General features: G+C 43.8%; 1 protein-coding gene across 2 annotated transcripts in view; it reads left to right on the top strand.

The window, feature by feature from the left end:
- The window catches only part of zswim8 (zinc finger, SWIM-type containing 8), a 185998-nt gene that overhangs the window by 4551 nt on the left and 156808 nt on the right, over positions 1 to 24639 (top strand). For both annotated transcript variants that reach the window (XM_061964129.2, XM_061964138.2), the window contains 2 exons: positions 17643 to 17796; positions 21490 to 21584. In XM_061964129.2, coding sequence (XP_061820113.1) covers positions 17643 to 17796; positions 21490 to 21584 — 249 coding nt within the window. The remainder of the gene's footprint in view (positions 1 to 17642; positions 17797 to 21489; positions 21585 to 24639) is intronic.

Raw genomic sequence — 24639 nt, 5'->3', positions numbered from 1 at the left:
ATGTCATAGTGGTGCCCTGGAACTGGGGAATACATGCACATGGGGATAGGCTGTTTGGCAACAGTAAATTGGCCCTAGTGTGTGAATGTAAATGTGAATGGTTGTCTATTTGTGTTGGCCCTGCGATGAGGTGGCGACTGGTCCAGGCTGTACCCTACCTTTCGCTCGAGTGCAGCTGGGATAGGCTCCAGACCCCCGCAACCCTAAAAGGAACAAGCGCTAGCAAATGGTTAGATGGATGGATGGAGATTGACTTCCGGTTGGGAAGTCGAGGGAAGGGTAACACAGGCAGTATATTAATAATACGACAAGACTGACTCACCAGCGTGTGAAATTGTTTGTTTGGACACTCAATTGCGCGGAATGACACGCAGGCAAACAGACTTGTTTGTTACACAAAACCCGGGCAAACTTTTAGTGAACGATTCCTACAAAGAGTTTCTAGTACAAAAACCGAGGTACCATTGTATTTTACAGTGGGGAAAACAAGTATTTGATCACATGCTCATTTAGTAGGTTAAAAAGATATGAACACGAGCGGTGCAATGAATGAAGATCGCTAATACAATTTATCGCCAACAAATGTAGTTTTATTTATATATATATACATGTGTATATATATATGTATGTGTGTATATATATATATATATATCTCTTGAGCTGCCACCTTAACGTGGTAGAGGAGTTTGCGTGTCCCAATGATCCTAGGAGCTATGTTGTCCGAGGGCTTTATGCCCCCTGGTAGGGTCTCCCAAGACAAACTGGTTCTAGGTGAGGGATCAGACAAAGAGCAGCTCGAAGACCTCCATGAAATATAAAAACCAAGGACCCAGATTTCCCTCGCCCGGACGCGGGTCACCGGGGCCCCCCTCTGGAGCCAGGCCCGGAGGTGGGGCACGATGGCGAGCGCCTGGTGGCCGGGCCTGTCCCCATGGGGCCCGGCCGGGCACAGCCCGAAGAGGCAACGTGGGTCCCCCCTCCAATGGGCTCACCACCCATAGCAGGGGTCATAGAGGTCGGGTGCGATGTGAGCTGGGCGGCAGCCGAAGGCAGGGCACTTGGCGGTCCGATCCTCGGCTACAGAAGCTAGCTCTTGGGACGTGGAACGTCACCTCGCTGGGGGGGAAGGAGCCTGAGCTAGTGCGCGAGGTGGAGAAGTTCCGGCTAGATATAGTCGGACTCACTTCGACGCACAGCAAGGGCTCTGGAACCAGTTCTCTCAAGAGGGGCTGCACTCTCTTCCACTCTGGCGTTGCCGGCAGTGAGAGGCGACGGGCTGGGGTGGCAATTCTTGTTTTCCCCCCCGGCTCAGAGCCTGTACGTTGGAGTTCAACCCGGTGGACGAGAGGGTAGCTTCCCTCCGCCTTCGGGTGGGGGAACAGGTCCTGACTGTGGTTTGCGCTTACGCGCCAAACCGCAGCTCAGAGTACCCACCCTTTTTGGATTCACTCGAGGGAGTACTTGAGAGTGCTCCCCCGGGTGATTCCCTCGTTCTACTGGGGGACTTCAATGCTCATGTTGGCAACGACAGTGAAACCTGGAGAGGCGTGATTGGGAAGAATGGCTGCCCGGATCTGAACCCGAGCGGTGTTTTGTTATTGGACTTTTGTGCCCGTCACAGATTGTCCATAACGAACACCATGTTCAAACATAAGGGTGTCCATATGTGCACTTGGCACCAGGACACCCTAGGCCGCAGTTCCATGATCGACTTTGTAGTTGTGTCATCGGATTTGCGGCCTCATGTTTTGGACACTCGGTTGAAGAGAGGGGCGGAGCTTTCTACCGATCACCACCTGGTGGTGAGTTGGCTGCGATGGTGGGGGAGGATGCCGGACAGACCTGGCAGGCCCAAACGCATTGTGAGGGTTTGCTGGGAACGTCTGGCAGAGTCTCCTGTCAGAGAGAGTTTCAATTCCCACCTCCGGAAGAACTTTGAACATGTCACGAGGGAGGTGCTGGACATTGAGTCTGAATGGACCATGTTCCGCGCCTCTATTGTCGAGGCGGCTGATTGGAGCTGTGGCCGCAAGGTAGTTGGTGCTTGTCGTGGCGGTACTCCTAGAACCCGTTGGTGGACACCGGCGGTGAGGGATGCCGTCAAGCTGAAGAAGGAGTCCTATCGGGTTCTTTTGGCTCATAGGACTCCTGAGGCAGCGGACAGGTACCGACAGGCCAAGCGGTGTGCGGCTTCAGCGGTCACAGAGGCAAAAACTCGGACATGGGAGGAGTTCGGGGAAACCATGGAAAACGACTTCCGGACGGCTTCGAAGCAATTCTGGACCACCATCCGCTGCCTCAGGAAGGGGAAGCAGTGCACTATCAACACCGTGTATGGTGAGGATGGTGTTCTGCTGACCTCGACTGCAGATGTTGTGGATCGGTGGAGGGAATACTTCGAAGACCTCCTCAATCCCACCAACACGTCTTCCTATGAGGAAGCAGTGCCTGGGGAGTCTGTGGTGGGCTCTCCTATTTCTGGGGCTGAGGTTGCTGAGGTAGTTAAAAAGCTCCTCGGTGGCAAGGCCCCAGGGGTAGATGAGATCCGCCCGGAGTTCCTTAAGGCTCTGGATGCTGTGGGGCTGTCTTGGTTGACAAGACTCTGCAGCATCGCGTGGACATCGGGGGCGGTACCTCTGGATTGGCAGACCGGGGTGGTGGTTCCTCTCTTTAAGAAGGGGAACCTGAGGGTGTGTTCTAACTATCGTGGGATCACACTCCTCAGCCTTCCCGGTAAGGTCTATTCAGGTGTACTGGAGAGGAGGCTACGCCGGATAGTCGAACCTCGGATTCAGGAGGAACAGTGTGGTTTTCGTCCTGGTCGTGGAACTGTGGACCAGCTCTATACTCTCGGCAGGGTCCTTGAGGGTGCATGGGAGTTTGCCCAACCAGTCTACATGTGTTTTGTGGACTTGGAGAAGGCATTTGACCGTGTCCCTCGGGAAGTCCTGTGGGGAGTGCTCAGAGAGTATGGGGTATCGGACTGTCTGATTGTGGCAGTCCGCTCCCTGTATGCTCAGTGCCAGAGCTTGGTCCGCATTGCCGGCAGTAAGTCGGACACGTTTCCAGTGAGGGTTGGACTCCGCCAAGGCTGCCCTTTGTCACCGATTCTGTTCATAACTTTTATGGACAGAATTCCTAGGCGCAGTCAAGGCGTTGAGGGGATCTGGTTTGGTGGCTGCAGGATTAGGTCTCTGCTTTTTGCAGATGATGTGGTCCTGATGGCTTCATCTGGCCAGGATCTTCAGCTCTCACTGGATCGGTTCGCAGCCGAGTGTGAAGCGACTGGGATGAGAATCAGCACCTCCAAGTCCGAGTCCATGGTTCTCGCCCGGAAAAGGGTGGAGTGCCATCTCCGGGTTGGGGAGGAGATCTTTCCCCAAGTGGAGGAGTTCAAGTACCTCGGAGTCTTGTTCACGAGTGAGGGAAGAGTGGATCGTGAGATCGACAGGCGGATCGGTGCGGCGTCTTCAGTAATGCGGACGCTGTATCGATCCGTTGTGGTGAAGAAGGAGCTGAGCCGGAAGGCAAAGCTCTCAATTTTCCCGGTCGATCTACGTTCCCATCCTCACCTATGGTCATGAGCTTTGGGTTATGACCGAAAGGACAAGATCACGGGTACAAGCGGCCGAAATGAGTTTCCTCCGCCGGGTGGCGGGGCTCTCCCTTAGAGATAGGGTGAGAAGCTCTGTCATCCGGGAGGAGCTCAAAGTAAAGCCGTTGCTCCTCCACATCGAGAGCAGCCAGATGAGGTGGTCAGGATGCCACCCGAACGCCTCCCTAGGGAGGTGTTTAGGGCACGTCCGACCGGTAGGAGGCCGCGGGGAAGACCCAGGACACGTTGGGAAGACTATGTCTCCCGGCTGGCCTGGGAACGCCTCGGGGTCCCACAGGAAGAGCTGGACGAAGTGGCTGGGGAGAGGGAAGTCTGGGCTTCCCTGCTTAGGCTGCTGCCCCCGCGACCGGACCTCGGATAAGCGGAAGAAGATGGATGGATGGATATATATATATATATATATATATATATCTGTATATATATATATATATATATATATATATATATATATATATATATATATATATATATATATATATATATACGTATGTATGTATGTATACTAGAGATGTCCGATAATGGCTTTTTTGACGATATTCCGATATTTTCCAACTCTTAATTACCGATACTGATATCAAGCGATACATATAGTCGTGGAATTAACACATTATTATGCCTAACTTTGTTGTGATGCCCCGCTGGATGCATTAAACAATGTAACAAGGTTTTCCAAAATAAATCAACTCCAGTTATGGAAAAAAATGCCAACATGGCACTGCCATATTTATTATTGAAGTCACAAAGTGCATTATTTTTTTTTAACATGCCTCAAAACAGCAGCTTGGAATGTGGGACATGCTCTCCCTGAAATAATCCTAATACCCACTACAACTATAGGAAACAGTGTACTTTGACTTTCACAAAAGTCAAAGTACGTGTGTCGAAAATTGTTATGCGCTTATTTTTTTACTTGATTTTGTGCGTGGCATAGATTTGCCGTGCGCAGAGGACGTTTGAGCAGGCGCGCACCTTAGCGGCTGCGCTAGCATCACAGCTAACGTTAGCCATGCCGCTACCTCGCTCTCTGCTGGGAGAGGACGTATACGTATGTGACGTATGACGTGACAGTATGTGACGTATGACGTGACAGTATGTGACGTGTGTAAGAAGGTGCGCTCACTGTCTGTGAGAGGGAGACACAGGAAAGAGTGAGAAGGAGACACAGGAAAGAGTGAGAAGAGCCTGTCGTGTAATGCCAGCAGCTAAAAGCAACTGCGTGAGAATTGTGGATGTGTTGAAGGTGTGCTGGAAAATGCGGAACGGAAATTACGGAGCAGCAGAAAAGTGAAATGTATTATTTAAATAGGTGCGTTGGAAAACACGGACCGGAGTTTTTTTAATACTGGATCTGGATCGGCATTTTCCCATGCCTTGCCGATACGCAATTTTTGGCAAATATCGGCAGCCGATCCGATCCAAATATCGGATCGGGACATCCCTAATATATATATATATATATATATATATATATATATATATATATATATATATATATATATATACAGTATATATATATGTATATATATATATATATGTATATATATATATGTATGTATGTATGTATTTATGTACCGTATTTTCCGCACTATTAGCCGCACCTAAAAACCACAAATTTACTCAAAAGCTGACAGTGCGGCTTATAACCCGGTGCGCTTTATATATGGATTAATATTAAGATTCATTTTCATAAAGTTTAGGTCTCGCAACTACGGTAAACAGCCGCCATCTTTTTTCCCCGTAGAAGCGGAAGCGCTTCTTCTTCTACGGCAAGCAACCGCCAAGGTAAGCACCCGCCCCCATAGAAGAGGAAGCGCTTCTTCTTCTACTGTAAGCAACCACCCGCCCGCGTAGAAGAAGAAGAAGCGCGCGGATATTACGTTTCATTTCCTTTGTGTGTTTACATCTGTAAAGACCACAAAATGGCTCCTACTAAGCGACAGGTTTCCGGTTCATGAAAAGACGCAATCTCTCCATCCGCACACGGACTACTATTTCACAGCAACTGCCTAAAGACTTTCAAGAAAAGCTGGCTACTTTCCGTGCATATTGTAAAAACAAGATAGCTGAAAAAAAGATCCGGCCAGAGAACATTATCAACATGGACGAGGTTCCACTGACTTTTGATATTCCTGTGAACCGCACTGTGGATACAACGGGAGCACGTACGGTGAATATTCGCACCACAGGGAATGAGAAGTCATCCTTCACTGTGGTTCTAGCTTGCCATGCTAATGGCCAGAAACTTCCACCCATGGTGATATTCAAAAGGAAGACCTTGCCAAAAGAGACCTTTCCAGCCGGCGTCATCATAAAAGCTAACTCGAAGGGATGGATGGATGAAGAAAAGATGAGCGAGTGGTTAAGGTAAGTTTAAGTATACGCGAAGAGGCCGGGTGGCTTTTTTCACGCAGCTCCGTCCATGTTGATATACGACTCCATGCGCGCCCACATCACGCTGGTTTTTAATATATTATTAAAGTTTGACTGACCTATCTGACTGTTTTTTTGACATTCCTTTAGCGCAGTTAGATGCGGCTTATAACACGGGGCGGCTTATAGGTGGACAAAGTTTTGAAATATGCCGTTCATTGAAGGCGCGGCTTATAACCCAGGGCGGCTTATGGTGCGGAAAATACGGTATGTCTATGTATGTATATATATATATATATATATATATATACATATACATATATATATATATATATATATGTATGTATGTATGTATGTATGCATGTATATGTATGTATGTGTATATATATATATATATATATATATATGTATATTTGGTACACCTCCGAACTGAACCGAAACCCCCGTACCGAAACGGTTCAATACAAATACACGTACCGTTACACCCCTAATGTATATGTATATGTATGTGTATATATATATATATATATATATATATATATATATGATGTATGTATGTGTATGTATATTTATGTGCGTATATATGCAGTTGCAAGAAAAATTATGTCAACCATTTGGGATTACTTGGATTTCTGCATAAATTGGTCATAAAATGTGATTTGATCTTCATCGAAGCCACAACAATAGACAAACACAGTCTGCTTAAACTAATACCGCACACAAAATTATAGGTTTTCATCTTTTTATTGAACACAACATGTAAACATTCACAGTGCAGGGTGGAAAAAGTATGTGAACCCCTAAACTAATGACTTCTCCAAGAGCTGATTGGAGCCACGACTCAGACAACATGGAGTCTAATGAATATGACGAGATCATATGTGTTGGTTAAAGCTGCACTACCCTATAAAAAACACACACCTGCAAGCATTGTCTGATGTGAACCATGCCTCGTACAAAAGAGCTCACAGAAGATCTACGATCAAGAATTGTTAACATGCATGAAGCTGGACAGGGTTAGAAAAGTATCTCTAAAAGCCTTGATGTCTATGTGTCCATGGTAAGACAGACTGTCTACAAATGGAGAAAGTTCAGCACTGTTGCTACTCTCCCAAGGCGGAGTCGACCTGTAAAGATGTCTGTGAGAGCACAGCACAGTATGCTCAGTGAGGTGAAGAAGAATCCTAGAGTGTCAGCTAAGACTTACAGAAATCTCTGGCACAGGCTGACATTATTGTTGACGAATCTACAATTTGTAAAACATTGAACAAGAATGGAGTTAATAGGAGGACACCACGGAGGAAGCCACTGCTGTCCAAAAAACATTGCTGCACGTTTGAAGTTTACAAAAGAGCACATGGATGTTTCACAGCACTATCGGCAAACTATTCTGTGGACAGCTGAAACCAAAATTTAGTTGTTTGGAAGGAACACACAATACTATGTGTGGAGGAAAAAAGGTACAGCACACCAACATCAAAACCTCATTCCAACTGTGATGTGAGGTGGCCTCATGGTTTGGGGCTGCTTTGCTGCCTCAGAGCCTGGACAGATTGCTTTCATCGATGGAAAAATTAATTTCCAAGTTTATCAAGACATTTTGCAGGAAAACTTAAGGCCATCTGTTTACTAACTGAAGTTCAACAGAGGATGGGTAATGCAACAGGACAACGACCCCAAGCATAAAAGTACAAAACCCAAAACCAGTGAAGTTGGCACATTGTGTAAATAGTAAATAAAAACAGAATACAATGATTTGCAAATCCTTTTCAACCTATATTCATTCAAATGAATAGACTGCAAAGACAAGATACTTAACATTCGAACTGGAAAACTTAATTTTTTTAAAATATTAGCTCATTTTGAATTTGATGCCTGCAACATGTTTCAAAAAAGCTGGCACAAGTGGCAAAAAAGACTGAGAAAGTTGAGGAATGCTCATCAAACACCATCCATCCATCCATCCATCTTCTTCCGCTTATCCGAGGTCTGGTCGCGGGGGCAGCAGCCTAAGCAGGGAAGCCCAGACTTCCCTCTCCCCAGCCACTTGGTCCAGCTCCTCCCGGGGGATCCCGAGGCGTTCCCAGGCCAGCCGGGAGACATAGTCTTCCCACTGTGTCCTGGGTCTTCCCCGCGGCCTCCTACCGGTCGGACGTGCCCGAAACACCTCCCTCGGGAGGCTTTCGGGTGGCATCCTGACCAGATGCCCGAACCACCTCAGCTGGCTCCTCTCGATGTGGAGGAGCAGCGGCTTTTGTTTGAGCTCCTCCCGGATGACAGAGCTTCTCACCCTATCTCTAAGGGAGAGCCCCGCCACCCGGCGGGGGAAGCTCATTTCGGCCGCTTGTACCCGTGATCTTGTCCTTTCGGTCATGACCCAAAGCTCATGACCATAGGTGAGGATGGGAATGTAGATTGGCCGGTAAATTGAGAGCTTTGCCTTCCGGCTCAGCTCCTTTTTCACCACAACGGATCGATACAGCGTCCGCATTACTGAAAACGCGGCACCGATCCGCCTGTCGATCTCACGATCCACTCTTCCCTCACTCGTAAACAAGACTCCGAGGTACTTGAACTCCTCCACTTGGGGTAAGATCTCCTCCCCAACCCGGAGATGGCACTCCACCCTTTTCCGGGTGAGAACCATGGACTCGGACTTGGAGGTGCTGATTCCCATCCCAGTCGCTTCACACTCGGCTGTGAACCGATCCAGTGATAGCTGAAGATCCTGGCCAGATGAAGCCATCAGGACCACATCATCTGCAAAAAGCAGAAACCTAATCCTGCAGCCACCAAACCAGATACCCTCAACGCCCTGACTGCGCCTAGAAATTCTGTCCATAAAAGTTATGAACATAATTGGTGACAAAGGGCAGCTTTGGCGGAGTCGAACCCTCACTGGAAACGGGTCCGACTTACTGCCGGCAATGCGGACCAAGCTCTGACACTGATCATACAGGGAGCAGACCGCCACAATCAGACAGTCCGATACCCCATACTCTCTGAGCACTCCCCACAGGACTTCCCGGGGTACACGGTCGAATTTTCCAAGTCCACAAAGCACATGTAGACTGGTTTGGCAAACTCCCATGCACCCTCAAGGACCCTGCCGAGAGTGTAGAGCTGGTCCACAGTTCCACAACCAGGACGAAAACTACACTGTTCCTCCTGAATCCGAGGTTCGACTATCCGCCGTAGCCTCCTCTCCAGTACACCTGAAGAGACCTTACCGGGAAGGCTGAGGAGTGTGATCCCACGATAATTGGAACACACCCTCCGGTTCCCTTTCTTTAAGAGAGGAACCACCACCCCGGTCTGCCAATCCAGAGGTACCGCCCCCGATGTCCACACGATGTTAAAGAGTCTTGTCAACCAAGACAGCCCCACAGCATCTAGAGCCTTAAGGAAGTCCGTGCGGATCTCATCCACCCCCGGGGCCTTGCCACCGAGGAGCTTTTTAACTACCTCGGCAACCTCAGCCCCAGAAATAAGAGAGCCCACCACAGATTCCCCAGGCACTGCTTCCTCATAGGAAGACGTGTTGGTAGGATTGAGGAGGTCATCGAAGTATTCCCTCCACCGATCCACAACATCCGCAGTCGAAGTCAGCAGCACACCATCCCCACCATACACGGTGTTGACATTGCACTGCTTCCCTTTCCTGAGGCGGCGGACGGTGGTCCAGAATCGCTTCGAAGCCGTCTGGAAGTCCTTTTCCATGGCTTCCCCGAAGTCCTCCCATGTCTGAGTTTTTGCCTCCGCGACTGCTGAAGCCGCACACCACTTGGCCTGTCGGTACCTGTCTGCTGTCTTTGGAGTCCTATGAGCCAAAAGTACCCGATAGGACTCTTTCTTCAGCTTGACAGCATCCCTCTCCGCTGGTGTCCACCAGCGGGTTCTAGGATTACCGCCACGACAGGCACCAACCACCTTGCGACCAGAGCTCCAATTTCCCGCCTCGACAATAGAGGTATGGAACATCGTCCACTCAGACTCAATGTCCAGCACCTCCCTCGTGACATGTTCAAAGTTCTTCCTGAGGCGGGAATTGAAACTCTCTCTGACAGGAGACTCTGCTAGGCGTTTCCCAGCAGACCCTCACAATGCGTTTGTGCCTGCCAGGTCTGTCCGGCATCCTCCCCCACCATTGCAGCCAACTCACCACCAGGTGGTGATCGGTAGAAAGCTCTGCCCTTCTCTTCACCCGTGTGTCCAAAACATGAGACCGCAAATCCGATGACACAACTACAAAGTCGATCATGGAACTGCGGCCTTGGGTGTCCTGGTGCAAAGTGCACATATGGACACCCTTTTGTTTGAACATGGTGTTCGTTATTGACAATCTGTGACGAGCACAAAAGTCCAATAACAAAACAGCGGCCATTCTTCCCAATCACGCCTCTCAAGGTTTCACTGTCGTTGCCAATATGACCCCCAGTAGAACGAGGGAATCACCCGGGGGAACACTCTCAAGTACTCCCTTGAGTGAATCCAAAAAGGGTGGGTACTCTGAGCTGCTGTCTGGCGCGTAAGCGCAAACAACAGTCAGGACCCGTCCCCCCCACCCGAAGGCGGTGGGAAGCTACCCTCTCGTCCACTGGGTTGAACTCCAACGTGCAGGCCCTGAGCCGGGGGCAACAAGAATTGTCACCCCAGCCCGTCGCCTTTCACTGCTGGCAACGCCAGAGTGGAAGAGTGTCCAGCCCCTCTCGAGAGAACTGGTTCCAGAGCACTTGCTGTGCGTCGAAGTTAGTCCGACTATATTTCAAGTCGGAACTTCTCCACCTTCCCCCCCAGCGAGCTAACGTTCCACGTCCCAAGAGCTAGCTTATGTAGCCGAGGATCGGACCGCCAAGTGCCCTGCCTTCGGCTCCCGCCCAGCTCACATTGCACCCGACCTCTATGGCCCCTGCTATGTGTGGTGAGCCCATTGGAGGAAGGACCCACGTTGCCTCTTTGGGCTGTGCCCGGCCGGGCCCCATGGGGCCAGGCCCGGCTACCAGGCGCTCGCCATCGTGCCCCACCTCAGGGCCTGGCTCCAGAGGGGGGCCCCGGTGACCCGCGCTCGGGCGAGGGAAATCTGGGTCCTACGTTTTTATTTTTCATGGAGGTCTTTGAGCTGCCCAGTTTGTCTTGGTAGACCCTACCAGGGGGCACAAAGCCCCCGGACAACATAGCTCTTAGGATCATTGGGACACGCAAACTCCTCTGGCACGATAAGGTGGCAGCTCAGAGAGGAGCTCATCAAACACTTACCCGGTATTTGGAAAATCCCACAGGTGAACAGGTTTGCTGGGAACAGGTGGGTGCCTTGATTGGGTATAAAAGCAGCTTCCATGAAATGCTTGGTCATTCAAAAACAAAGATGGGGCCAGGGTCACCACTTTGTAAACAAATGCGTGAGTAAATTGTCGAACGGTTTAAGAACAACATTTCTCAACGAGCTATCGCAAGGAATTTAGGGATTTCAACATCCACGGTCCGTAATATCATCAAAAGATTCACAGAATCTGGAGAAATCACTGCATGTAAGCAGCAAGGCTGAAAATCAACATTGAATGCCCTTGACCTTCAATCCCTCAAACACCGACATCAGTATGTAAAGGATAACTACATGGGCCCAGGAACACTTCAGAAAACCACTGTCAGTAACTACAGGATTTTTAATTTTCCTGAGGGAACTCTCCTGAAGGAATCAATAAAGTACTATCTATCTATCTATCTATCTATCTATCTATCTACAGTTTGTCGCTACATCTGTAAGTGCAAGTTAAAACTCTACTATGCAAAGCAAAACCCATTTATCAACATCACCCAGAAACGCTGCCGGCTTCGCTGGGCCTGAGCTCATCTAAGATGAACTGATGAAAAGTGGAAAAGTGTTCTGTGGTTTGACGAGTCCACATTTCAAATTGTTTTTGGAAACTGGACGTAGTGTCCTCCGGATCAAAGATTAAAAGAACCATCCAGATTGTTACAGGCGCAAAGTTCTAAAGCCAACATTTGTGATGGTATGGGGGTGAATTAGTGCCCAAGACGTAGGTGACTTACACATCTGTGAAGGCACCATTAATGCTGAAAGGTACATACAGGTTTTGGAGCAACATATGTTGCCATCCTGCTTATTTCAGCAAAAGAATGTCAAGCCACGTGTTACAACATCGTGGCTTCGTAGTAAAAGAGTGTGGGTACTAGACTGGCCTGCCTGTATTCCAGACCTGTCTCCCATTGATAATGTGTGGCACAATATGAATCCTAAAATACCACAACGGAGACCCCGGACTGGTGAACAACTTAAGCTATACATCAAGCAAGAATGGGAAGGAATTCCACCTGAAAAGCTTCAAAAATTGGTCTCCTCAGTTCCCAAATGTCTACTGAGTGTTGTTAAAAGGAAAGGCCATGTAACACAGTGGTAAAAATGTCCCTGTGCCAACTGTTTTGCAATGTGTTGCTGCCATTCAATTCTAAGTTAATGATTATTTGGGAAAAAATAATTTAGTTTTTCAGTTCGAACATTAAATATCTTGCTTTTGCAGTGTATTCAATTGAATATAAGTTAAAAAGGATCTGCAAGTTTTATGCAAGAATTGAAACGTGCCAACTTCACCGGTTTTGGGTAGTGTAGAAGTATGTGCTTTTTGTGTAAAATAAAATGTAAAGATTTTTTGTTAAATAAATGCAAACATTGTCACATTTATTGGTGCAATACATCTTTGGACAATTTTGACTAGCCGTAAGGGACAAGCGGTAAAAAACAGATGGATGGATTTTAGGTCAAAGCATAATCATTTTGTAAATGTATCAATAAGTGCTTTTAATGCATTATGCTTGTGCAAAGTACTTTTTTGGAACCTTTATTTTGAGTGCAGCCAAACCGGATTATTTTGAAGGGGGTAAGTGTGCTGTGCTGTTATTTTCAGCTTGAGTAAAGCGGCGACTCAATTGAGGCTGTTAAAAAAAAGAAAGGGAGCGTCTCTCAAGTTGCGACCATTGTTTCGTCATTGTTGTTACATGGTTGATGTCGTTCCAACAACACAACCAGATGAGATGTTGTTTGGGTGTATGAATTGTTCTTAATAGCTTTGTAGTTTAGTGCGTTTCAAATGACCGCCTTCTTGATCATAGATCTTCTGTGAGCTCTTTTGTGCGAGGCATGGTTCACATCTTGAGAACAGCACGCTTATCACAGGTGTGTGTTTTTTATAGGGCAGTGCAGCTTTAATGGGTTATACTTGTATAGCGCTTTCTACCTTTTTTTTAAGGAACTCAAAGCGCTTTGACACTGTTTCCACATTCACCCATACACACACACATTCACACACTGATGGCGAGAGCTGCCATACAAGGCGCTAACCAGGACCCATCAGGAGCAAGGGTGAAGTGTCTTGCTCAAGGACACAACGGATGTGACTAGGATGGTAGAAGGTGGGGATTGAACCAATAACCCTCAGATTGCTGGCACGGCCACTCTCCCAACTTTGCCACATCGTTCCAACCAACACATGATCTCGTCATACTGAATAGACTCTATGTTGTCTGAGTCCTGGCTCTAATCATCTCTTGGACAAGTCATTAGCTTAGGAGTTCACATACTTTTTCCACCCTGCACTGTAAACGTTTACATGTTGTGTTCAATAAATAGATGAAAACCTATATTTTGTATGCAGTATTAGTTTAAGCAGACTGTGTTTGTCTATTGTTGTGGCTTCGAGGAAGATCAAAACACATTTTATGACCAATTTATGCAGAAATCCAAGTAATCCCATAGGGATCACATTAGGGATGTCCCGATCCAGGTTTTTGCACTTCCGATCCGATACCGATATTGTTTTTGCACTTCCGATCCGATACCGATACTGACCGATACCGATACTGACCGATACTGGCCTATCCGAGCATGTATTAAAGTTTAAAGTTATTTAGCCTACTTAGTTGTCAGAATCATGTTGAAAAGGGTTTTAGTACTCTTGATAACAACTAGCCAGCTGAATTAGGGGAGTTTGAATAATACACAATGGTTGGTAACAAGAAACTGACCTGTTTATTCAAGGATAAACACAAAATAGACAAAATTATACATGACAAACAGAAATGGCATCATTGAAACTAGGGCTGGGCGATATGGCCTTTTTTTAATATTGCGATATTTTAAGGCCATATTGCGATACACGATATATTTATTTATATATCTCGATATTTTGCCTCAGCCTTTAATGAACACTTGATGCATATAATCACATCAGTATGATGATTCTATGTGTTTTGATTGATTGATTGAGACTTTTATTAGTAGGTTGCACAGTGAAGTACATATTCCGTACAATTGACCACTAAATGCTAACACCCGAATAAGTTTTTCAACTTGTTTAAGTCGGGGTCCACTTAAATTGATTCATGATACAGATATATACTATCAGATATATACTATCATCATAATACAGTCATCACACAAGAGAATCACACTGAATTATTTACATTATTTATAATCCAGGGTGTGGAGGGGGGCGCCGGATGTAAGTGTCAAAAAGACAGCCAAAAGAGTTTGATATGAGAATAAATCTAAAGTTAAAATATCGGGTAGAAATGCACCCATTTGCAGGAAATGTAGTCTTGATTTTCAAAATTTTCTTTCAAGGCTTGCATGTCTACATTAAAACATTCTTCTTCATACTGCATTAATATATGCTACTTTTAAACTTTCATGCAGAGAAGGAAATCACAACTAAAAAAATCACTAATTTTTTCATACTGTGTTGATCTGGAAATTTTTGCCTCGGCATTTTGATGGTGTGGACGTGTGGCACCGAATGGAGATAAGCGTCTCGACAGACGTTACAATATTTGAAAAATGATGACGAAAACTGTTGTCTCTGTCGTGTCCGTGTGTCGAAAATTGTTATGCGCTTATTTTTTTATTTGATTTTGTGCGCGGCATATAATTGCTATGCGCAGAGGACGTTTGAGCAGTGCGCAATTGCACAAGCGCGCACCTTAGAGAGAACGTTGGTCACACGGCTGCGCTAGCATTACAGCTAACGTTAGCCATGCTGCTACCTCTCTGCTGGGAGAGGGCGTATACGTATGTGACGTATGACGTGATAGTATGTGACGTGTGTAAGAAGGTGCGCTTGCTGTCTGTGAGGACGAGAGACAGGAAAGAGTGAGAAGAGCCTGTCGCGTAATGCCAGCAGCTAAAAGCAACTGCGTGAGAATCCACAGACCTGTGGATGTGTTGAAGGTGTGCTGGAAAATGCGGAACGGAAATTAGGGAGCAGCAGAAAAGTGGAATGTATTATTTAAATAGGTGCGTTGGAAAACACGGAGCGGAGTTTTTTTTTTAACTGGATCTGGATCGGCATTTTCCCATGCCTTGCCGATACACATTTTTTGGCAAATATCGGCGGCCGATCCGATCCAAATATCGGATCGGGACATCCCTAGATCACATACTTTTTCTTGCAACTGTATATATATGTGTGTATATGTATGTATGTACAGTTATGTTCATAATAATAGCAGTGTGTTTAAAAAGGTGAGTAAACCTCAAAATTCTTCAAATAAATAGTATTTTATTGAACACAAATGCATTGGGGACACAGCACGTTCTATTTCAAAGCCAGAAAATTGGAAAAAAGTAATTTAATTTCACAATTTTTTACAGAAAGTCAAGAAATATAAAACAAAAAAATAGCAGTGTCGTCATCTTTCTTTACAAAACTAAAATGTACTGTATAAACTAAGAAAGGCTTGCAGATTCAACTTTCCTTAGAATTATTAACTATAATTTAGTTGCATAACCACGGTTTCTGATAACTGCTTCACATCTGTGGCACATGGAGTCGACCAACTTCTGGCACCGGCCAACAGGTATTGCAGCCCAGGACAATTGTACTAGGTTCCACAATTCCTCTGCATTTTTTGGTTTTGCCTCATGCCGCATTTTTCCTGAGGGAACTCTCCTGAAGGAATCAATAAAGTACTATCTATCTATCTATGAACAGCAGTTTTTATTTCAGCCCACACACTTTCAATGGGATTAAGGTCCGGGGATTGTGCTGGCCACTCCATTACTTGAATTCTGTTTGTCTGGAACCATGATTTTGCTCGCTTGGTGGTGTGTTTGGAATCATTGTCTTGTTGAAACACCCATTTCAAGGGCATTTCCTGTTCAGCATATGGCAACATGACTTCTTCCAGTATTCTGATGTACTCAAACTGATCCATGACCTGGTATGCGATAAATAGTTAAAGTTAAAAGTTGAAGTTAAAGTACCAATGATTGTCACACACACTAGGTGTGGTGAAATTTGTCCTCTGCATTTGACCCATCCTGTTGTTCACCCCCTGGGAGGTGAGGGGAGCAGTGGGCAGCAGTGGTGCCGCGCCCGGGAATCATTTTTGGTGATTTAACTCCCAATTCCAACCCTTGATGCTGAGTGCCAAGCAGGGAGGTAATGGGTCCCATTTTTATAGTTTTGGTATGACTCGGCCGGGGTTTGAACTCACAACCTACACTGAGTAGGTGATAGGATCAACACCATAGTACAAGAAACATCCCCATATCATGATGCTTGCACCACCATGCTTCACCGTCTTCACTGTGTACTGGGGCTTGAATTCAGTGTTTGCAGGACGTCTGACAAACTGTCTGTGGCCCTTAGACCCAAAAAGAACAATCTTACTCTCATCAGTCCGCAAATATTACGCCATTTCTTTTTAGGCCAGTCAATGTGTTCTTTGGCAAATTGTAACCGCTTCAGCACACGTCTTTTTTTTAACAATGAGACTTTGCGGGGGCTTCTTGCTGGTAGCTAGGCTTCACATAGACATGGTCTGATCGTTACAGTACTCACAGGCCATCTTAGATCTTCTTTGATCCTCCTGGAGCTGATCATTGGCTGAGCCTTTGCCATTTTGGTTATTCTCCCATCCATTCCAATAGTCGTTTTTCTTTTTCTTCCTTGCCTTTTTGATTTTGACTGCCATTTTAAAGCATTTGATATGATTTTAGCTGAACAGCCTATCATTTTCTGCACTTTGTAATAGGTTTTCCCCTCTTTTGTTAAATTCTTAATCAAAGAACGCTCTTCTTCTGAACAGTGTCTTGAACGACCCATTTTACTCTGTTTTTCAAGGACAAATGCACAGCCAGCATATGCAGTGTCAGTTGCCTTGATCCTTAAATAAGGGCCACTTGTTTAACACCTTTTTTTTCATATAATCAATGACCTCGCACTGCTATTTTTTGAACACGCCCCTTTCAGTAAATCATTCAGTTTCACAGAATCAGCAGCATGCACGTCATGCCTGTTGGGTCTGTTGGTTTTCTATGCCTTTACTAAACATTCTAGAAACTTACTTGCAGTGTAAAAGTAGAAATTCTAACAAAAACAGTGATTTATTTTGCTAGTGATGTGGGACTGCTATTATTTTGAACACAACTGTATGTATGTATGTATGTATGTGTGTGTGTATATATATATATATATATATATATATATATATATATTTATATATATATATATATATATATGTATATATATACATACATACATCTATATATACATGTATAAAAGACATGGCTGTTAAATTCAAATTTGTTGGTAAAGTGCCTGTAAAATTCATTTTATTATGTTGTCTTTAATTTCACTAGATGGTCATGTGATTCCATTGGTGGAGTTGTCAGCGAAACAAGTAGCCTTTCACATCCCATTTGAGGTAGTGGAGAAAGTGTACCCTCCTGTGCCAGAACAACTCCAGCTTCGAATTGCATACTGGAGCTTTCCTGAAAATGAGGAAGACATCAGGTGAGTACACATACACTCAAAGTTCGAAATAGTGTAGTCCCAAATAACGCAACGTTCTATATTACGCAATTGTGCCGTGGGCCCTGAATTTTTGCCTGTTTACATGGAGATTTTTTTCCACCATAGTCAAAAGTCTCCAAAAAGAAGGAATAAAAAAAAACAAAACGGAATCAATATAACAAAATATTAACCCATTGATGTTCAATAGTGGTGGATAGTGCCTGCCCCATTCTGTGACGTGGGAGCACCATCCACGATTCACGTCACGACACGTGTGGGCATTATCCTCCAAACAGGTTTAGGCAGCCGAACTAAGTATCAATATCAAAAGTCAGTGAGCTGTCACGGCCCTGGAAGTCGGCTTAAAGTGGCTTGAGACCCAAAATGTGGACACCGTAACGATGCTGCATATTCGGAACATTATTGATTTCACAAAGTGCCAATGAAACGCTCAATTAAAAAGCTTCTTTACTTCATAATGCCGTAAGTTTAAACTGTCATGTATATTTAATAACTAAACTTCTTCTTGATTAAACAACAGAAGGTGTCGGGATAATGCATGCATTGTGAAATGTTGTCTTTTTCTTCATTAAACTTGGTTTGAGGAACATTTTATTGTATTCTTATTGCGACCCCAAAAGAGACAAGCGGTAGAAAATTGATGGATGGATGGATGGATGGATGTATTGTAAAAAAACAAGACTTTCTATATAATGAGAGGTGGCTAGGTGAAGTTCTACTACAGATCAAAGTATTAAAACCGGTAATTGTTAGGTGTTGGATAATTTCCGTAGCACGGCCGTTTTAGATCACGTTATTAGGATCCAACTTGTAAAGTGTGTATGTCTGTCTGTTCATGGTACACAAAGAGGTGTTTCTGTTCTTGATTTCAGAAATTGGTATGATAGTTTCAGCAAGGGTTGAAACGGTAAATGGTATAATGATAACCTGCGGTAAAATAATACAGCTTAAATGTTTAATTAAATAAATTATTGAAAACCACCATCCACAAGAATACAGTGAGTGCCAAGTAAGTCAACTTGTAGCTAATGATGGAAAGTGTTTGAAAAGTAACATGTCATTGTTGGTCTGTCAATTTCTTTTTTATAGTTACACTTAATTAAGTGTTACTTAAAGTTACTTATTGGGCGCTATTGGTGGGAGCGAGTAGTATGTGCACACGACGTATACTGTAGCAGAACAAAATGCTTTTCCCTTTTTTACAAAGTGGGCATGCAACTTGCAATTTCAATGTCACAGCTACATCATCTATCACCATTACACATTCAGTACAACATTATCAAGAGGCATCTGCTTATGCTCCCTGGTCAAAAATTGCAAACAATCTCACTGCAGCCCTGTCATATTTCAAACAGTTAAGAGGTGTCTTCTGATATGTGTAAGACTAGATCTCTATATGAACACAATTTTTATATACATAGACAAAAAGTGCAGTTACATCTTACGGCCATCAGGTGCCATCTTGCACGCATTAATTTGTAATTATTTATGTTATTTTTTAGTTTCTGCCTATGTGTTGCTTTCATATGCACATTACATTTTTACTTGAGGTACATGAAACAGTTATCTACAATAATGTTTCTTCTACAAAGGACATCATTTTGAATGTGTTATTTATTTTTTAAATAAACCCTATTTAAAAGATTTCAATATAAATACTTTAGAACATTTTGAGCACAATGTAAAATACTGCAATAATAATGATAATCCATGATAAACATGTTCATACCATTACATCCCTAGTCTCAGCATTCAAACTTATCTTGAATTCATGCAATGAAGTTGTAAAATAGACTGAAAGATGGTATTTCAGAAGCAATCTTAAAATAGTGTAAAGATTTTAGTACAGGGATACCTTGGTTTTCATTCTAAACTGTTCGAAAAGGTCCAAAGACACAAAGACTTGTGCGTAAATGTGTAAAAGGTATAATCTTTGGCTTTGATTAATATACAAATTCGGACCGCAATAAGTGCCTGAAACTGCCGTACATAATTTCCGCACAACCTCTGCAACAGAGCACAGATGAGAGTGGTAATGTGTGGATGCCGTGAGCAAAGAGGTGAAGAATGAAGGTTATGGCAAGCAGAAATTTCATTGTTTATTTAAACTATTTGACCTAAAATACGCATTGAGGCTATATAGTGTGTTTTAGCTAATTTCTCAATTAATCACAACAAACTAATCAATAGATTAGAGGCGGCATGGTGTGGAGGGTAGAGCAGCTGTGCCAGAGAATTGAGGGTTGCAAGTTTGCTCCCCGCCTCTTGCCATCCATTTGTGTCCTTGGGCAGGACACTTCACCCTTGCCCCCAGTGCGGCTCACACTGGTGAATGAATGATGGGTGGTGGTCGCAGGGGCCGTAGGCGCAAACTGGCAGCTACGCTTCCGTCAGTCTACCCCAGGGCAGCTGTGGCTACAATGTAGCTTACCACCACCAGGTGGGAATGTGGAGTGAATGAATGATGGGTTCTCACTTCTCTGTGAAGCGCTTTCATTGTCTAGATAAGCGTTATATAAATCTAATCCATTATTAATATCATGAGATAGGTTCCATCACCCCCCGCGACCCCGAAAGGGACAAGGGGTAGAAAATAGATGGATTATTATTACTTGATTACTAAAGTAATCGATAGCTGCAGCGCTTGTTCCGAACCCATGCGTTTTATTAATAACACTTCGAGACTGAATAATCAACAGTGTATACAAAAACTGGGGCAAACTTTTGGCGAAAATTTCCTTCAAATTAAGGGTTTCCTGATACAACTTTTTCACTTCTGATACGGTACCAATATTATAGCCTTGGGGGTTGGTCGATGCCAACATTGATTAGATACGATATCAGCAGGAATCATACAAACTTATCATTTTGTATTGTGGAACATTACAGAAAAGCTTGATCAAGTGAAATTAGTCCATCAGATAACAATGGTAGGTATGAATAACACTAATCTATATGCAGTCTGGAATTTACTTATGCTGTCTAAGTAATTTTTTGGCAATACCTAGTGGCCAAAATAATTCATAAAGTTAAGCACACAATGCAGTAACATGAATGATGTGGACACGTTTGTTACTGGATACTTTCTAATACGCTTCTGCATTGGACACTTTTTGTGTGTTCGTAATATGCAACTATATTTCCTTTACACTTGTTTAAATTTACAAATGTGGTGTTTTAAAAATACAATATTGTTCAATTAAGGACAGTTACTTTGTAATGCATGTTTATCCTGTTAGCTGTAGTGTAGCTGCTAGTCTACCATGTTTACCTTTCATAAATAACTTGACTTAAATATAAGAAAACACCAACTTTGTGTGCTTATTAGAAGACATTTAGATGTTAACTGGCTGTCCAGCTTTGCATAAGTAAACGGGCTGCAGGACTGCTTGAAATTGAGCGCTTGTATTGTAGATTTTAATGCAAGCCCATACAATCCGTACTTGTTTTGTGGCTGATATCGGACTTGTATCCAAAATACAATATTGGCTAAGTACTCTTGTCGAAAATCGAGTCCTACAAAATGTGGGGCATACGAAAACCAAGATACCACTGTATATGGAATCAACTGTAGATTAATTGCCGATGTGGTGCTCTCTATCGCTCTCATTCTAAACGTTGACTTATCTTGTCTGCTTTTCCATTCCTCCGTTTTTTGCCTCCTGAACACAGGTTATATTCATGCCTGGCCAATGGGAGCCCAGAAGAGTTTCAACGTGGCGAGCAATTGTACCGAATCAGAGCTGTCAAAGACCCTCTGCAAATTGGTAGGTTTAGTTGGCAGTCATAATTTCCTTCTTCTCAGGACCAATACAGATAACTTGTTTATATTTATTATTTTTTAAATGTTTATTTTATAGTAATTTGTGCACACCTGGACGTAAGAAAGAGTCAAACAATGGTGGCTTTCACAAACTGGACCTGTAGATTTGTCCTAACCAAATACCAATCATTCAATCAATCAAAGTGTATTTGTATTGCCATTAATCACAAGTGCCTCAAAGGGCTTCACAAACCCCAACAACATCCCCTAATCTCAATCCACTTCCGGGCAAGGAAACACTCCGAAAGCCCGTGCTTGAAAAATGAAGAAACCTTAAAAAGGAGCCACAGATGTGGGGACCCCCTTCCAGGGTGACCGGCTGCACTGAATACAGAGTGGGTACAGTTATTGAATTGTTACATTCATGATAATGTGAGAGTCCAGTCCATCTGGGAGCCAGCAGAGGGCCGTATGAGGTCTTTTTCCATTTAGACAAGTCAACAATGCAGAAAGGTCACCAATTTAAGCATAGAGGAGTGGTCCACCCCAGGTCACGACTTGGAATAGCTAGTGCCTCCTCCAGACTGGTACCTCTCCAGAGATTCTCAGTGGCCACCTGGTAATCTCATCATGAAGGAGAGGGTGCAGAGCAGCAAAGAAAAGCTGCAAGTCATCTGGTCTAAAAGGGATCCATTTAAAGCAGGGGTCCCCAAACTACGGCCCACCAGCATCCAAAATCCGGCCCGCGGGAAGTCCCAAGTTAAAAAAAAAATATATATTTATATATTTTTTGTAATCATTATTTTTTTTAAATCTGTTCTTTCTAATCGATTTTCTACCGCTTGTTACTCTCGGTGTCTCCTAGCTGCTCAGGCAAATCATACTGTCTAAAAATGCATTTTCTCATCGATAACGGGGCATCATCGCGCTCTGAATGTACAGGACTGTCTCAGAAAATTAGAATATTGTGATAAAGTCCTTTATTTTCTGTAATGCAACTAAAAACATGAAAATGTCAAACATTCTGGATTCATTACACATCAACTGAAATATTGCAAGCCTTTTATTATTTTAATATTGCTGATTATGGCATATAGCTTAAGAAAACTCAAAAATCCTTTCTCAGAAAATTTGAATATTTCCTCAGACCAAGTTAAAAAAAAGATTTATAACAGCAAAACAAAATCAAACATTTGAAAATGTCAATTAATGCACTCAGTACTTGGTTGGGAATCCTTTTACACGGATTACTGCATCAATGCGGCGTGGCATGGAGGCAATCAGCCTGTGGCATTGCTGAGGTGTTATGGATGCCCAGGATGCTTCAATAGCGGCCTTTAGCTCATTTATATTATTGGGTCTGGTGTCTTTCAGCTTCTTCTTCACAATACCCCAAAAATTCTCTATGGGGTTCAGGTCAGGGGAGTTGGCAGGCCAATCGAGGACAGTAATGCCAATGGTCAGTTCACCAGTTACTGGTGGTTTTGGCACTGTGGGCAGGTGCCAGATCATGCTGGAAAATGAAATCATCATCTCCATAGAGCTTTTCAACAGGTGGAAGCATGTAGTGCTCTAAAATCTCTTGGTACACAGCTGCATTGACTCTGGACTTGATGAAACACAGTGGACCAACACCAGCAGCTCACATGGCTCCCCAAACCATTGCTGACTGTGGGAACTTCACACTGTATTTCAAGCAACTTGGATTTTGCTCCTCTACAGCCTTCCTCCAGACTCTAGCGCCTTGATTTCCAAATGAAATACAAAACTTGCTTTCGTCTGAAAACAGGACTCTGCAACTGTCCAGTGCTTCTTTTCCATAGCCCAAATCAGACGCTTCTAGAGATTTTAGAGCACTACGCTTCCATCTGTTGAAAAGCTCTATGGAGATGATTATTTCAGGCTGGTTGCCTCCATGCCACGCCACATTGATGCAGTAATCCATGCAAAAGGATTCCCAACCAAGTACTGAGTGCATTAATTGACATTTTCAAATGTTTCATTTTGTTTTGCTGTTATAAATCTTTTTTTTTAACTTGGTCTGAGGAAATATTCAAATTTTTTGAGATAGGATTTTTGAGTTTTCTTAAGCTGTATGCCATAATCAGCAATATTAAAATAATAAAAGACTTGCAATATTTCAGTTGATGTGTAATGAATCCAGAATGTATGACATTTTCATGTTTTTAGTTGCATTACAGAAAATAAAGGACTTTATCACAATATTCTAATTTTCTGAGACAGCCCTGTGTATATATATATATATATATATATATATATATATATATATATATATATATATATATATATATATATATATATATATATATATATATAATGACTAATGATCTACTGCTAACCATGGATTCTGATGCGTCATCTATGTTGCTGCTTCTTGATCTTAGTGCTGCTTTCGATACCGTCGATCATAATATTTTATTAGAGCGTATCAAAACACGTATTGGTATGTCAGACTTAACCTTGTCGTGGTTTAACTCTTATCTTACTGACAGGATGCAGTGCTTCTCCCATAATAATGTGACCTCGGACTATGTTAAGGTAACGTGCGGAGTTCCTCAGGGTTCGGTTCTTGGCCGTACACTTTTTAGTATTTACATGCTGCCGCTAGGCGACATCATACGCAAATACGGTGTTAGCTTTCACTGTTATGCTGATGACACCCAACTCTACATGCCCCTAAAGCTGACCAACACGCCGGATTGTAGTCAGCTGGAGGCGTGTCTTAATGAAATTAAACAATGGATGTCCGCTAACTTCTTGCAACTCAACGCCAAGAAAACGGAAATGCTGATTATCGGTCCTGCTAAACACCAACATTTATTTAATAATACCACCTTAACATTTGACAACCAAACAATTACACAAGGCGAATCAGTAAAGAATCTTGGTATTATCTTCGACCCAACTCTCTCGTTTGAATCACACATTAAGAGTGTTACTAAAACGGCCTTCTTTCATCTCCGTAATCTCGCTAGAATTCGTTCCATTTTGTCCACTAGCGACGCTGAGATCATTATTCATGCGTTCGTTACGTCTCG

This window comes from Nerophis lumbriciformis, linkage group LG02, assembly GCF_033978685.3.
Source record: "Nerophis lumbriciformis linkage group LG02, RoL_Nlum_v2.1, whole genome shotgun sequence".
In the NCBI taxonomy this organism is placed as follows: Eukaryota; Metazoa; Chordata; class Actinopteri; order Syngnathiformes; family Syngnathidae; genus Nerophis; species Nerophis lumbriciformis.
This window is presented reverse-complemented; position numbering and strand designations above follow the sequence as displayed.